Source organism: Bombina bombina, chromosome 2, assembly GCF_027579735.1.
Source record: "Bombina bombina isolate aBomBom1 chromosome 2, aBomBom1.pri, whole genome shotgun sequence".
Classification (NCBI taxonomy): domain Eukaryota; kingdom Metazoa; phylum Chordata; class Amphibia; order Anura; family Bombinatoridae; genus Bombina; species Bombina bombina.
In genome coordinates, this window is record NC_069500.1 from 932,998,566 (window position 1) to 933,012,927 (window position 14,362).

At 37.2% G+C, this 14,362-nt stretch overlaps 1 protein-coding gene across 7 annotated transcripts in view; it reads left to right on the top strand.

Moving 5' to 3' along the window:
* Window positions 1-14,362, top strand: part of MAPK10 (mitogen-activated protein kinase 10) — a 283,673-nt gene that overhangs the window by 49,865 nt on the left and 219,446 nt on the right. For all 7 annotated transcript variants that reach the window (XM_053700777.1, XM_053700778.1, XM_053700779.1 and 4 more), the window contains exon 3: window positions 6,084-6,142. In XM_053700777.1, the coding sequence (XP_053556752.1) occupies window positions 6,084-6,142 (59 nt within the window). The remainder of the gene's footprint in view (window positions 1-6,083; window positions 6,143-14,362) is intronic.

The window sequence follows — 14,362 nt, forward strand, 5'->3', positions numbered from 1 at the left end:
CTTTGTAATCCAGATACAATGTACAATTTTAAAAACATTTTGAAATTACTTTTGGTATAATTTGGTAAAACTTAGTTTCTTTCAATGATGTAATCAGGCGGGCTCAGGAGCATGCACATATGTAGAGCTATATATGGCAGCAGTGCAGGCAACAATGTTTGTAATGCTATATATATATATATATATATATATATATAACATTACAAACATTCTCTTATTTTAAGCACTTACTGTTGCCCTTTGGTCAAGCTCCACATTTTTATCCTGGGCGCAGCCATCTTGGAACTTAGGTATTCTTGCACTCTGTGACAGAAGTAGTCTGCCTTCACATTGTTTAAAATTTACAGCTGTGTTGTGCATTGCTCTATATTATTCATGTGGTATATATATATATATATATATATATATATATAGTAGTAAACGATTTCCAGTTCAGCCCACCAATGGCCAACTCGCCTGGGTGCAATAATATATCGTCAAATAGAAAACAAGAGAATGCACTCTCAGGACTTTTTAAAAAAAAAACAATTTAATGGAACGTTTCCGGGGTTCACAACCCCTTCATCAGCTGATGAAGGGGTTGTGAACCCCAAAAACGTTCCATTAAATTGGTTTTTTTTTAAAAAGTCCTGAGAGTGCATTCTCTTGTTTTATATATATATATATATATATATATATATATATATATATATATATATATATATTTATATACACACACATATAAATCTAATAATAACTGCACTCTCTGGATTATGTGCCAAACAAAAAATAATAATGTATTGAGACATTTCAAGGTTAATCAATCCTTCCTCAGACTTTTGGTCTGAGGAAGGGGAAATATCCCCTGAAATAATGTGATCATCACAGGATTTGTTTATGTGTATATACTGTAAGTATAAAAGTATATATTGGAATTCTGTCTAAATTTTCACCAGCATCCTGGTGGACATCCTTTAGCTAGTGCAAGTGTGGATCCTTACAAGTTACATATATATATATATATATATATATATATATATATATATATATATAATGTAGCTTTAGAGTGTGTATAAACTACAAAATGGAAACCTCCCACTGTATTGTGTAAGCTAGCCCAAAGCACACAATACAGCTGAAAAAAGCAGGTAATCACTGAACAGTGAATGCCCAGCACTTCTGTTAAATGGTGCAAGAATACGAATATGAATTTCAAGATGGTGGCTCCCAGTATGAAAATGTGGATCTTCAATAGGGATGGGTGAATATGTTTATATTCGAATTTGAATGTTAGAACTAATGTTATTGTACACATTTGATTTACATAATCAAATGTTGATAAGAACGAATATTCATAAAAATTCTAGTATCGAATGTTATTTACAGTTTTCGAATTTGACATTCGAATTCGAATGTGACATTCGAATTCTAATGTCACATTTGAATTTGAATATTACATTTATAAAACACAGTTGTAGACTAGTAATACTATTTCAAATTTGAATATGACATTTGAATTCGAATATTACATTTATAAAACACAGTATTAGACTACAAATACTATTTCAAATGTGACATTCGATTCAAATGTAGCATTCGAATTTGAATATTACATTTACAAAACACAGTTGTAGACTAGAAATACTATTTCGAATTCGAATGTGTCATTCGAATTTGAATGTCACATTTGAATTTGAATATTACATTTCAAAATTAAATATGATATAAAATACATAGCTAAACATTCTATTATTCGAACAAATATTTTCGAATGTTATTGAAAAATTTGAAAACGAAAATTCAAAAATAGAATGTTAGAATGTTATATAAACATTCGAAATTTGATTCGAACGAACGAATGTATCAAAATTCGTTTTAAATTTTGAATTTTTAGAAACATTTGCCCATCCCTATTCTTCAGCAGCCAACACATGTAAAAATGTTAAAATAAGAGAACGGTTCTGAGGAGAGCTGCAAGCAGCAGAGGAAAAAGAATAGTATGGTAAGTAGTTCTGTTGAGGTTGTGTACAACAGTTTAATGTCCATTTAATTTTGAAGTCAATGTTTCTTAATTTTAGTTACAAGGAAGCTTTTATTTTAAAACAAATCAGAATGGTAAATTTCAGTAAAATATTATTGTGGTGCTAAACAACCCAATTTCTTAACATTCGGCTAGATTACGAGTTTTGCGTTATAAGTAAAAAAGCAGCATTATGGGTTATAACTCTGCTTTTTCACTTCTGCGTCTATTACGAGTCTTGTAGGTACAGCTGTCCCGCACACCTTTTTGGCCGTACCGCAAATTAACTTACGCAATTGGCATAAAGTCTTTTTTCAATGAGAGCACTTCCATAGCGCCGATATTACAAGCTTTTTGGAGGCCAAAAAGTGAGCGGTACAGCCTATCCTGCACGATTCATAACGCATTATAAAGTCAGTAGTTATGAGTTTTACACTACAAAGCTGTAGCATAAAAAACTCATAACTAAAGTGCTAAAAAGTACACTAATACCCATAAACTACCTATTAACCCCTAAACCGAGGCCCTCAAACATCGCAAACACTAAAATAAAATGATTAACTTCTAATCTGCCGATCCGGACATCACCGCCACTATAATAAACATATTAACCCCTAAACCGCCATACTCCCATATCGCAAACACTAGTTAAATATTATTAACCCCTAATCTGCTGTCCCTAACATCGCCGCCCCCCCCCCCAAAAAAAACCCTAGCCTACAATAAACTACCAATAGCTCTTAAAAGGGCCTTTTGCGAGGCATTGCCCCAAAGAAATCAGCTATTTTACCTGTAAAAAAAATACAAACAACCCCCAACAGTAAACCCACCACCCACACAACCAACCCCCCAAATAAAATACTAACTTAAAAAACCTAAGCTCCCCATTGCACTGAAAAGGGCATTTGGAAGGGCATTGCCCTTAAAAGAGCTTTTAGCTCTATTGCTGCCCAAACCCTAATCTAAAACTAAAATCCACCCTAACACTAAAAAAAAACCTAACACTAACCCCCGAAGATCCACTTACAGTTTTGAAGACCAGACATCCATCCTAAACGAAGCCGGGAGAAGTCCTCAGTGAAGCGGCAAGAAGTCCTCAACGAAGCCGGGAGAAGTCTTCATCCAAGCCGGCAGAAGTGGTCCTCCAGACAGGCAGAAGTCTTCATCCAGATGGCATCTTCTATCTTCATCCATCCGGCGTGGAACGGGTCCATCTTCAAGACATCCAGCGAGGAGCATTCTCTTCTTACGACGAATAAAGATGAATGAAGGTTCCTTTAAATGACATCATCCAAGATGGTGTCCCTTGAATTCCGATTGGATGATAGAATTCTATCAGCCAATCGGAATTAAAGGTGAAAAAATCCTATTGGCTGATGCAATCAGCCAATAGGATTGAGCTTCAATCCTATTGGCTGATCCAATCAGCCAATTGGATTGAGCTCGCATTCTATTGGCTGAATGGAATTCAAGGGACGCCATCTTGGATGACATCTTTTAAAGTAACATTCATTCATCTTTAGTCGTCGTAAGAAGAGAATGCTCCGCGCCGGATGTCTTGAAGATGGACCCGCTCCGCGCCGGATGGATGAAGATAGAAGATGCCGTCTGGATGAAGATATCTGCCCGTCTGGAGGACCACTTCTGCCAGCTTGGATAAAGACTTCTCCAGGCTTCGATGAGGACTTCTTGCCGCTTCGCTGAGGACTTCTCCTGGCTTCGTTTAGGATGGATGTCTGGTCTTCAAAACTGTAAGTGGATCTTCAGGGGTTAGTGTTAGGTTTTTTTAAGGGTTTATTGGGTGGGTTTTAGTTTTAGATTAGGGTTTGGGCAGCAATAGAGCTAAATGCCCTTTTAAGGGCAATGCCCATCCAAATGCCCTTTTCAGGGCAATAGGGAGCTTAGGTTTTTTTAGTTAGTATTTTATTTGGGGGGTTGGTTGTGTGGGTGGTGGGTTTTACTGTTGGTGGGGTTGTTTGTATTTTTTTTACAGGTAAAAGAGCTGATTTCTTTTGGGCAATGCCCCACAAAAGGCCCTTTTAAGGGCTATTGGAAGTTTATTGTAGGCTAGGGTTTTTTTTTGGGGGGGGGGGCTTTTTTATTTTGATAGGGCTATTAGATTAGGTGTAATTAGTTTAAATATCTGATAATTTGTTTTTTATTTTGTGTAATTTAGTGTTTTTTTTGTAATTTAGGTAATTGTATTTAATTAATTTCATTTATTTAATTGTTGTGTAATGTTAGGTGTTAGTGTAAGACAGGTTAGGTTTTATTTTACAGGTAAATTTGTATTTATTTTAACTAGGTAGTTATTAAATAGTTAATAACTATTTAGTAACTATTCAACCTAGTTAAAATAAATACAAACTTGCCTGTAAAATAAAAATAAACCCTAAAATAGCTACAATGTAACTATTAGTTATATTATTATTATTATCAGGTATTTGTAGAGTGTTGTAGCTAGCTTAGGGTTTATTTTATAGGTAAGTATTTATTTTTAAATAGGAATAATTTAGGTAATGATAGGAATTTTTATTTAGATTTATTTTAATTATATTTTAGTTAGGGGGTGTTAGGGTTAGACTTAGGTTTAGGGGTTAATAAATTTAGTATAGTGGCGGGGACGTTGGAGGTGGCAGATTAGGGGTTAATAAATGTAGGTAGGTGGCGGTAATGTTAGGGGCAGCAGATTAGGGGTTAATAATATGTAACTAGTGTTTGCAAAGGCGGGAGTGTGGCGGTTTAGGGGTTAATATGTTTATTATAGTGGCGGCGATGTCCGGAGCGGCAGATTAGGGGTAAATAAGTGTAGGTAGGTTGCAGCGACATTGGGTGCGGGAGATGAGGGGTTAATAAGTATAATGTAGATGGCGGCGATGTTGGGGGCAGCAGATTAGGGGTTAATAAGTATAATGTAGGTGGCGGCAATGTCGGGGGCGGCAGATTAGGGGTTAATAAGTATAATGTAGGCGATGTCGGGGTTAGCAGACTAGGGGTTAATAAGTGTAAGATTACGGGTGTTTAGACTCGGGGTTCATGTTAGGGTGTTAGGTGTAAACATAACTTTTGTTTCCCCATAGGAATAAATGGGGCTACGTTACAGAGCTTTACGCTGCTTTATTGCAGGTGTTAGGCTTTTTTTCAGCCGGCTCTCCCCATTGATGTCTATGGGAAAATCGTGCACGAGCATGTACAACCAGCTCACCGCTGACTTAAGCAGCGCTGGTATTGGAGTGCGGTATGGAGCACAATTTTGCTCCACGCTCACTTCTTGTCTTTTAACGCCGGGTTTAGGAAAACCTGTAATACCAGCGCTGTAGGTAAGCGAGCGGTGACAATAACGTGCAAGTTAACACCGCATCCGATTGTTAATAGCATTTAACATTAAAATAACAGAGTTGTTATCAGCTGTTCCAAATGATCTCACATTTTTTTATTTAAACAACTTTATTAAATTCTCCATCAATAAAACATAATTATTAAACATAGTATAACATTAGTGGAAGAAAAGGTATAATGAAGGGTATAGATAAAGGGACAGTCTAGTCCAAAAAAAGCTGTCATGATTCAGATAGGGCATGTAACTTTCCAATTTACTTCTATCACTGTTTTTTGCTGACTCTTATCTGAATGCATTTTGACAGTTTTTCACCACTAGAGGGTGTTAGTTCATGTGTGTCATATAGATAACACTGTGCTCACGCACGTGGAGTTACCTAGGAGTCAGCACTGTTTGGCTAAAGACAATCACAGGGGTAAACAATTGTATTAATATAACTGTGTTGGTAATTTAAAACTAGGGAATGGGTAATAAAGGGATTATTTATCTTTTAAAACAATAAAAATTCTGGTGTAGACTATCTCTTTATTATCTAACACACAGGCTCATATAAGAGAGACAGAAATGGACTCACAGGGTTTTTAAGGTTCTTCTCCATAGTAACACGTCTTTAATTAGGTTTCCTGTCTCATGTGCCTCTTTTGTACAGGTTACACAAATGACCTTTGCAGTAAAGTAATAAATCTTCCATCATATAGTTGTCATCTGTCATTTTTGAGCATGTTGTTTTTTCTTCTCTTTCAGATTATCAGTTTATTAAATGTGTTTACACCACAGAAATCGCTTGAGGACTTCCAAGATGTGTAAGTAATCTTGATATCAAATGAAATTATACATAAAAAAAAATGATTCTTTATTTTTAAAAAGTCAAAATAGAAAAATAAAAAATGGTGTCTTGTCTGGTTTACATAATATACGGCTAACCTGAACCTATTACCATATAATAAGTGACACATTAAAAACTTGTGAATAAATTATAGCAAGTAAAAAAAATATTTTCATATTAATAATGATCTCTGTATGCTATGTGGTGCTAATTACTGACTGGAACACAGTTTATTTAATGTTTGAAGGGTGCAGGAGCTAACTGCATGATAGAACAGTTTATCTCAATCATAAATTATAATTAAACAAAGTTTAATAAAGGTACCAAATAAACTAATTAGCATATTATGTCACAAATAAGCATACAGTGCCATAGTGTAATGCCGTATATTTAATATATTTAGAGATTAATTCAAAAGTTGAAGTGATAGAAAAAGTTTAAATTAAGCTTTAAAGCTTTAGACAGAGCATCCAATGTTTTGTTTCATTCTCCTCCTGGTATCCTTTTATTAAAGAATAAACCTAAGTAGGTTCATAGGAGTTCATGACCACGCATCTGTCTTTAATACACTAAGGCCCCAATTTATCAAAGGTCTTGCGGACCTGATCCGACACTGCGGATCAGGTCCGCAAGACCTCGCTAAATGCGGAGAGCAATACGCTCTCCGCATTTAACATTGCATTTAACATTGCACCAGCAGCTGGTGCAACGCCGCCCCCTGCTGACTCGCCTCCAGCAGGGAGGTGTCAATCAACCCGATCGTGTTCGATCAGGTAGATTTTCGGTGATTCCTGTCCGCCTGCTCAGAGCAGGCAGACAGGGTTATGGAGCAGCGGTCTTTAGAAGACTCACCAGAAACACGGCCCTTCAAGCTCCGTACGGAGCTTGATAAATGGGCCTGTAAAGCATCAGTGCTTGTAGCAATGTTATACGATATTGCAAACACTGCTTCTGCTAAAGACACATGCAGCCTCCTGAGGTCTTATGAGCATATCTACGTGTACCTAGGCAATCATATACGGTCATACGTTACATCTTATGCACCAAATTAATACTGTAAAGTAAGTAACACATATTTGGTGCAAATATACTGCAATAAATATATCACATCCTGGTGGCTACAAACCACAATACACTTGGAATATTAAAAATATATTTAATTTGCCTTTTTATGTTAAAAAAAGTGTGTCTTACATCCCCCCAAAATATTGCATATGTACTAGTAAACATTATTAGAAAACTGCATCTCAAACCTGTCATGCTTAGAATAAAAACATGGTATACATTGAGCTGTTTAATATAAAAGAAAAACATTGTGGGAAGAATCCCTTCCTGGCTTTAAGACACTGTGCTGTATGAGACAATGATATTTTAGGTAGTGATATATTTATTTTTTTCACTGATATGATAGTAAGGGCTGCTATGTTTGCTGAGTGCTTCCATGCTCTCTCTTGTTGTTAGTCCTGAGTCTTCACGCTATATTACCATTCACTCTTCTTTAGCTTGGTTATACATCCAACTGATATGGTAATGATAGTGTATAAAATGGCAATGGCCTTTTAATCTCAGTGTTCTTTCTCATAGTTTCCTATATAAATAGAATTATTAGGTAGCTACATTTTAAATATTTATATTCATTTGAAGACCAATGTGATGTGTTGCTAATGGCCTAATGCAGGTAATAGTTTCTAAAATATTTCATGTTGTCTTGGTGCTACCAGAATTTATTTTTTTTCCTATCATGGTTTCCTAAAATTGTCTTTTGACTGGAGAGCTGGAATAATTGTAATTTTGTTTCTTAAATTGTAACAATCAACAGTGTTTTTTTCTTGACAATAAACCCAAGAAAAAGATGTTAACATAAAGCCCCCATAGTTTTAGCAGGGACCACATTACTCTCATTTAGAACAGATGGCACATAAAGGTGCCAATTTCTAATAGACTCAATTTGTAATTATGTCATCCTAGTGAGGAACAGCAATTGTAAATTATGCGACCTAGAGGAAGCCTTTAGATAAATTACTTTGCATAATAGCCAGTCTCGAGTGTAAGTGCTGTAGCAGCAGAAGACAGCACAAAGCTCACATTTCAAGCGCTATTGTATGGCCTAAGCATTCTAAAATATTTGTATCTATACCATATATCTGTAAAGGATCATCCATGGCTCGTCATGAGTTTCATCATTAGCCAATGATCTCTATTAGCATAATAATATACTTGTACAAGTATGTGTGTACCTACAGTAGCATATCCTCCGTTAAAATTTTTAGTTTCCTAGTTTATACACTTTTGTGTGTTATTGTCAGGATCAACAAGGCTTATAAGGATTAGTATGTGAGTCTTGTTATCCTGTGATTATAATTCTGACTCTCAGCTGTAGACCAAATATATGTTTTGTATCACTGTCTTATTTATGGCAAGAATCACTTGTAATAATGCCTTAATAAGTAGTGAATTTAATAAGAAGAATGGTTGTAACTACTGAGTAGTTATAATAGCAACAAAATAATTCACTGAGTACGGAATCCAAACTGAGGATGAGATAATCTGATAAGACAAACTAATTGTGAACTGTCTCTGGAGATGTTGATAAGAAGGAACAGTCCGTTTGCACACAGGTAGTGTAATGAAGGAACAGCGGAGCGATGCAGGGGGCGTGCTGCTGAAGCAGTCAGATTGATTGACAGGTGACGTCACACGCTCAAACTCCTAACGCTGTTCGGCGGCTAACAAGCCAAAAGATTTTAGCAAGGAACGTCTTTTGTAAGTTGCAATAATACAAATTAGATTAAACTGGCAAAGTATATACAATAGCGGTTGTAGTCCTTACTTGTATCTTGATAGAAATTCAGCCTTGATGTAAGCGAAATTAATCTTCACAGATTCCGTAGTTTGTGACAGGTTGAGAAACAAAGTACAGATGATGTTTGTTTAAAGATGCACAGTTTGTCCTGTACAGCTCACTTGAAAAGCTAGAGGTTTCCAATATGAAAATTGAAGGTGAAGCAGCTTAGTGTAGACACAGACTTCCTTTGGTATGAAATCAAAATTACTAAGCACTAGGAACAGGGAGTGGACAGGATATAAAGGTAAGGTAGGAGGGGTTAACTGAGAAAGGCAGGTATCCAGGGAAGATCCTGACATATCCCCCCCCTTACGGTACATGATGAGGTGTCAAGGACCCGGTCGGTCCGGAAACCGTCGATGAAACAAGGAGACCTTTTTCGGAGAATAACCAGCCCAATGTACCAAATACTGTAATTGACCATGGAAGATGCAAGAGTCAACAATAGCATCAACTTCATATTCATCCAACTCAGGTAGAGTGGCCGTAGGAGGTAAGATCCTTTCTTGATAAAGCATCAGCCTTTCCGTTCTTTGATGAAGGTCTGTAAATGATGTGGAAATTGAACCTTGTAAAAAATAAGCTCCACCGTACCTGTCGTGACGAAAGAGTTTTGTTTGTTTGGAGGAATTCTAAATTCTTATGATCTGTATAAATGATTATAGGGAGAATAGTACCCTCTAAAAGATGTCTCCAATGTTCTAAGGCCCTCTTGATAGCCAGAAGTTCTTTCTCTCCCACGGGATAGTTAATCTCTGCTGAAGATAGAACTTTGGAGTAAAACGCCACTGGATGTAAAGCTTCAGTGATAGATTTCTTTTGAGAGAGTATGGCTCCTAGTGCATATTCTGATGCATCAACCTCGAGTATATACTGTAGTTTAGCATCAGGAAACCGTAGAATTGGTGCTGAAGTTATCAATGATTTTAGAAGTTCGAAGGCAGTATTTGCTTCAGTAGTCCAGTGAAACTTAGTTGTAGAACTTGTGAGCTGAGTTAGTGGTCTGGCTATTTTGGAGAAATCTTTCACGAATTTCCTATAATAGTTCGTGAACCCAAGGAATCTCTGAAGTTCTTTCTTTGTTTTTGGGATAGACCAATTTTTAACTGCCTCAACCTTATCCTCCTGCATTGCTATTCCATTTGGAGAGATGTTATATCCTAGAAATGAGATAGTCTTAGAGTGGAACTCACATTTTTCTAATTTTACATAGAGGTGATGTGATCTTAATCTGGACAGAACGGTTCGTACATGTTTCACATGATCCTGAAATGAATTGGAGTATATAAGGATATCATCCAGGTAAATGACAATGCAGATATCAAGGAGGTCACGAAAAATGTCATTTATAAAATGCTGGAATGTTCCTGGGGCGTTACAAAGCCCGAATGGCATGACCAGGTACTCAAAGAGACCGTACCTGGTCCTGAAAGCTGTTAGCCACTCATCGCCTTCTCGAATTCGTATCAAATTGTAAGCTCCTCTAAGGTCCAATTTAGTGTAAATTGTGGCATCTTGTAGGTGCTCGATCAATTCGGGAATAAGTGGGAGAGGGTATCGATTTTTGATAGTACGCTGATTTAATTCGCGGTAATCGATGATAGGGCGAAGTGATCCGTCCTTGTTCTTTACGAAGAACATGCCGGCTCCGGCTGAGGAGGTGGAAGGACGAATAAATCCTTTTCGTAGATTATCTTGTAAATACGTCTTCAAATGTTCTAATTCTGGAGTTGACAGTGGGTACAATCGTCCGAAAGGGATTGATGATCCAGGTTTAATATCTATCGGGCAATCGTACTCTCGATGTGGTGGTAAAGTCTCGGCCTCTGTCTTGCTGAAGACATCAGCAAAATCAGAATATTCCTGTGGAATCTGTGGAACCTGAGTCACTATTTCTAAAATTGGATGAAAAGAGGAGCAATTTTCAATACAGTATGAAGAAGTAAAAGTGACTTCAAGTGTTTCCCAATTTAGTAATGGTTTATGCTTTTTACACCAAGTGATACCTAAAACAATAGGAAACAAAGGAGAAGGTAATACATCAAATTCTATATATTCAGAATGACCAGATGAAGTGGTTACTAATAGTGGTATTGTCTTATGAGTGATAGGACCACTAGCGATGGAAGAACCATCAATGACACGAACTGACACTGGTGTATGCTTTAACACACAGGGAATTTTATTAGATTTGACTACAGCAGAATTTATGAAGTTTCCATAAGCTCCAGTGTCTATTATAGCCTCAGATGGTATTCTTCGATGATCCCACTGCAATGACAGAGAAAGCATACAGTAAGTATGAGTACCTTTTGGTATATTAGCAGTTGATATGATATGGGACTTACTTTTCTTTGAATTTTGCAGCAATGGACATTCGCTGACTGTATGCGTGGAGTTTGCACAGTACATACACAACCTATTTAATCTTCTGCGGGTCCTTTCTTCCTGTGTTAGAGGAGCCCTAGCTATACCAATCTCCATTGGTTCTGATGTTGTTTTACTGCTTTGTGAAGGGTTTTGGATGGACTGGTGCTTTGGAGCTGAATCAGTATGAAATCTTTCTGACCTCCTCTCCCTTAATCTGCGGTCAATTTGAATGACAAGTTTCATTAGAGCTTCCAAACTCTGTGGTATTTCTGTACGGGCTAGCTCGTCTTTAATATTGTCTGCTAAGCCCAATCTAAACTGATTACGCAAAGCGATAGGATTCCATTGAGAATCCCTTGCGTATTGTTTGAATTCGGATATGTAGTCCTCCACTACACGTTTGCCTTGTTTCAAGCTTCGCATTGCAATCTCTGCAGTCATCTGGGAATCAGTATCTTGGTAAAGTTCATCCATCTGAGTGAAAAACTCATCTAATGATCCCAGTACCGGCTGATTATTTTCAAATGAAGCGTCTGCCCAAACCCTTGGTTCACCACGTAGGAATGAAATCACAGTGAGTACCTTTACTCTCTCCGTGGAGTACGTTCTCGGTTTAAGGGTGAATAGGAGGAGGCATGCTGTCTTAAATTGTCGATAAAGCTTCCTATTCCCTGAAAAAGGTTCAGGAAGGGATGCAACAGGCTCAGGGACTGGTTCTGTTCTTGTTGTTAGAGAGTCTCTAATCACTCTCCTTAAAGATTGGTTCTCTATTTCCAAATCCCTTAGGGCTTGTCCCATTTGATCCACACGTTGGGAAAGGTTAAATACAATCTGAGGAAGGTCTACTGGATCAGATTTCATGGCTTAGTAATATTGTCAGGATCAACAAGGCTTATAAGGATTAGTATGTGAGTCTTGTTATCCTGTGATTATAATTCTGACTCTCAGCTGTAGACCAAATATATGTTTTGTATCACTGTCTTATTTATGGCAAGAATCACTTGTAATAATGCCTTAATAAGTAGTGAATTTAATAAGAAGAATGGTTGTAACTACTGAGTAGTTATAATAGCAACAAAATAATTCACTGAGTACGGAATCCAAACTGAGGATGAGATAATCTGATAAGACAAACTAATTGTGAACTGTCTCTGGAGATGTTGATAAGAAGGAACAGTCCGTTTGCACACAGGTAGTGTAATGAAGGAATAGCGGAGCGATGCAGGGGGCGTGCTGCTGAAGCAGTCAGATTGATTAACAGGTGACGTCACACGCTCAAACTCCTAACGCTGTTCGGCGGCTAACAAGCCGAAAGATTTTAGCAAGGAACGTCTTTTGTAAGTTGCAATAATACAAATTAGATTAAACTGGCAAAGTATATACAATAGCGGTTGTAGTCCTTACTTGTATCTTGATAGAAATTCAGCCTTGATGTAAGCGAAATTAATCTTCACAGATTCCGTAGTTTGTGACAGGTTGAGAAACAAAGTACAGATGATGTTTGTTTAAAGATGCACAGTTTGTCCTGTACAGCTCACTTGATAAGCTAGAGGTTTCCAATATGAAAATTGAAGGTGAAGCAGCTTAGTGTAGACACAGACTTCCTTTGGTATGAAATCAAAATTACTAAGCACTAGGAACAGGGAGTGGACAGGATATAAAGGTAAGGTAGGAGGGGTTAACTGAGAAAGGCAGGTATCCAGGGAAGATCCTGACAGTTATATGTGTTTGTGATGTCAGTATAAATAACATTTATGTTGTTATTGATGATGTCATAGGTGATGTAACTTATTATGTCACAAACATTTCCAAAGGATGTGGATTCAAGATCAGAATGTTCTTACTTTTGAATGTTTGAATGAGTTCCTTAGCTTTGAAATACAGGTTGTTTTTGTTTCTCAGACCACTACAGTTAGAATATTTAGGAACTCATAAGATCTATCTGCTTCACAAATTTCATATAGAGAGGTTTGGGCTGTAGGTCTGATTAAACTTCAAAGAAACACCTGAAAAGGGTTGAGAAAAATAAATCAAATACTCTGAACCTATTCAAGTAAATCATTGAGTGTATGTAGTGGTTATATATCTTTCGAAAATAAATTTGATAGTTCTTGAAATATAATCACGAGTTTTGTCGGTACCGCTCCCTTTAAACAACGCTGGTATTACGAGTTTTCTTTAAGCCGGCGTTAGCCTCAGAAATGTGAGCATTGAGCAAAATTTAGCTCCACATCTCACCTCAATACCAGCGTTGCTTACGGTAGCGGTAAGCTGGCAATCAGTTCCAGATTTGAGATTCGGATTACGGACTTATTGAACTGTCCTTTTTTCATTTCCATTACTCATCTACAGTGGTGTGGTTTGGTTTGTTTTTTTTGACCACATTTGTCACTATTATAATTGATTTATCTATCAACTTATAGGTATTATCAATCCTACCAGCATCATGCACTTTATGTTTATATAACTTTTTTTCTCACAGGTATTTTGGCGCACTGATTTATTTTGTATTTGTAAGCTGGCAAAACGTGCTCGTGCATGATTTCCCCATAGGAAACAATGGCGCTGAGCTGGGTGAAAAAAAACCTAACACCTGCAAAAAAGCAACTTTCAGCTCCTAACGCAGCCCCATTGTTTCCTATGGGAAAATAAAAAATATGTCTACACCTAACACCCTAACATGAACCCTGAGTCTAAACACCCCTAATCTAAAATTTATTAACCCCTAATCTTCCGCCCCCGACATCCTCGCCACCTGCATTATACTATTAACCCCTAATCTGCCGCTCCAGACACCGCCGCCACCTACATTATACTTATAAACTCCTAATCTGCTGCCCCCAACATCGCTGACACCTACATTATAGTTATTAACCCCTAATCTTCCCCCCAACGTCACCGCAACTATATTTAATTTATTAACCCCTAATCTGCCGCCACTAACGTCGCGCAACTATAATAAAGTTATTAATCCCTAAACCT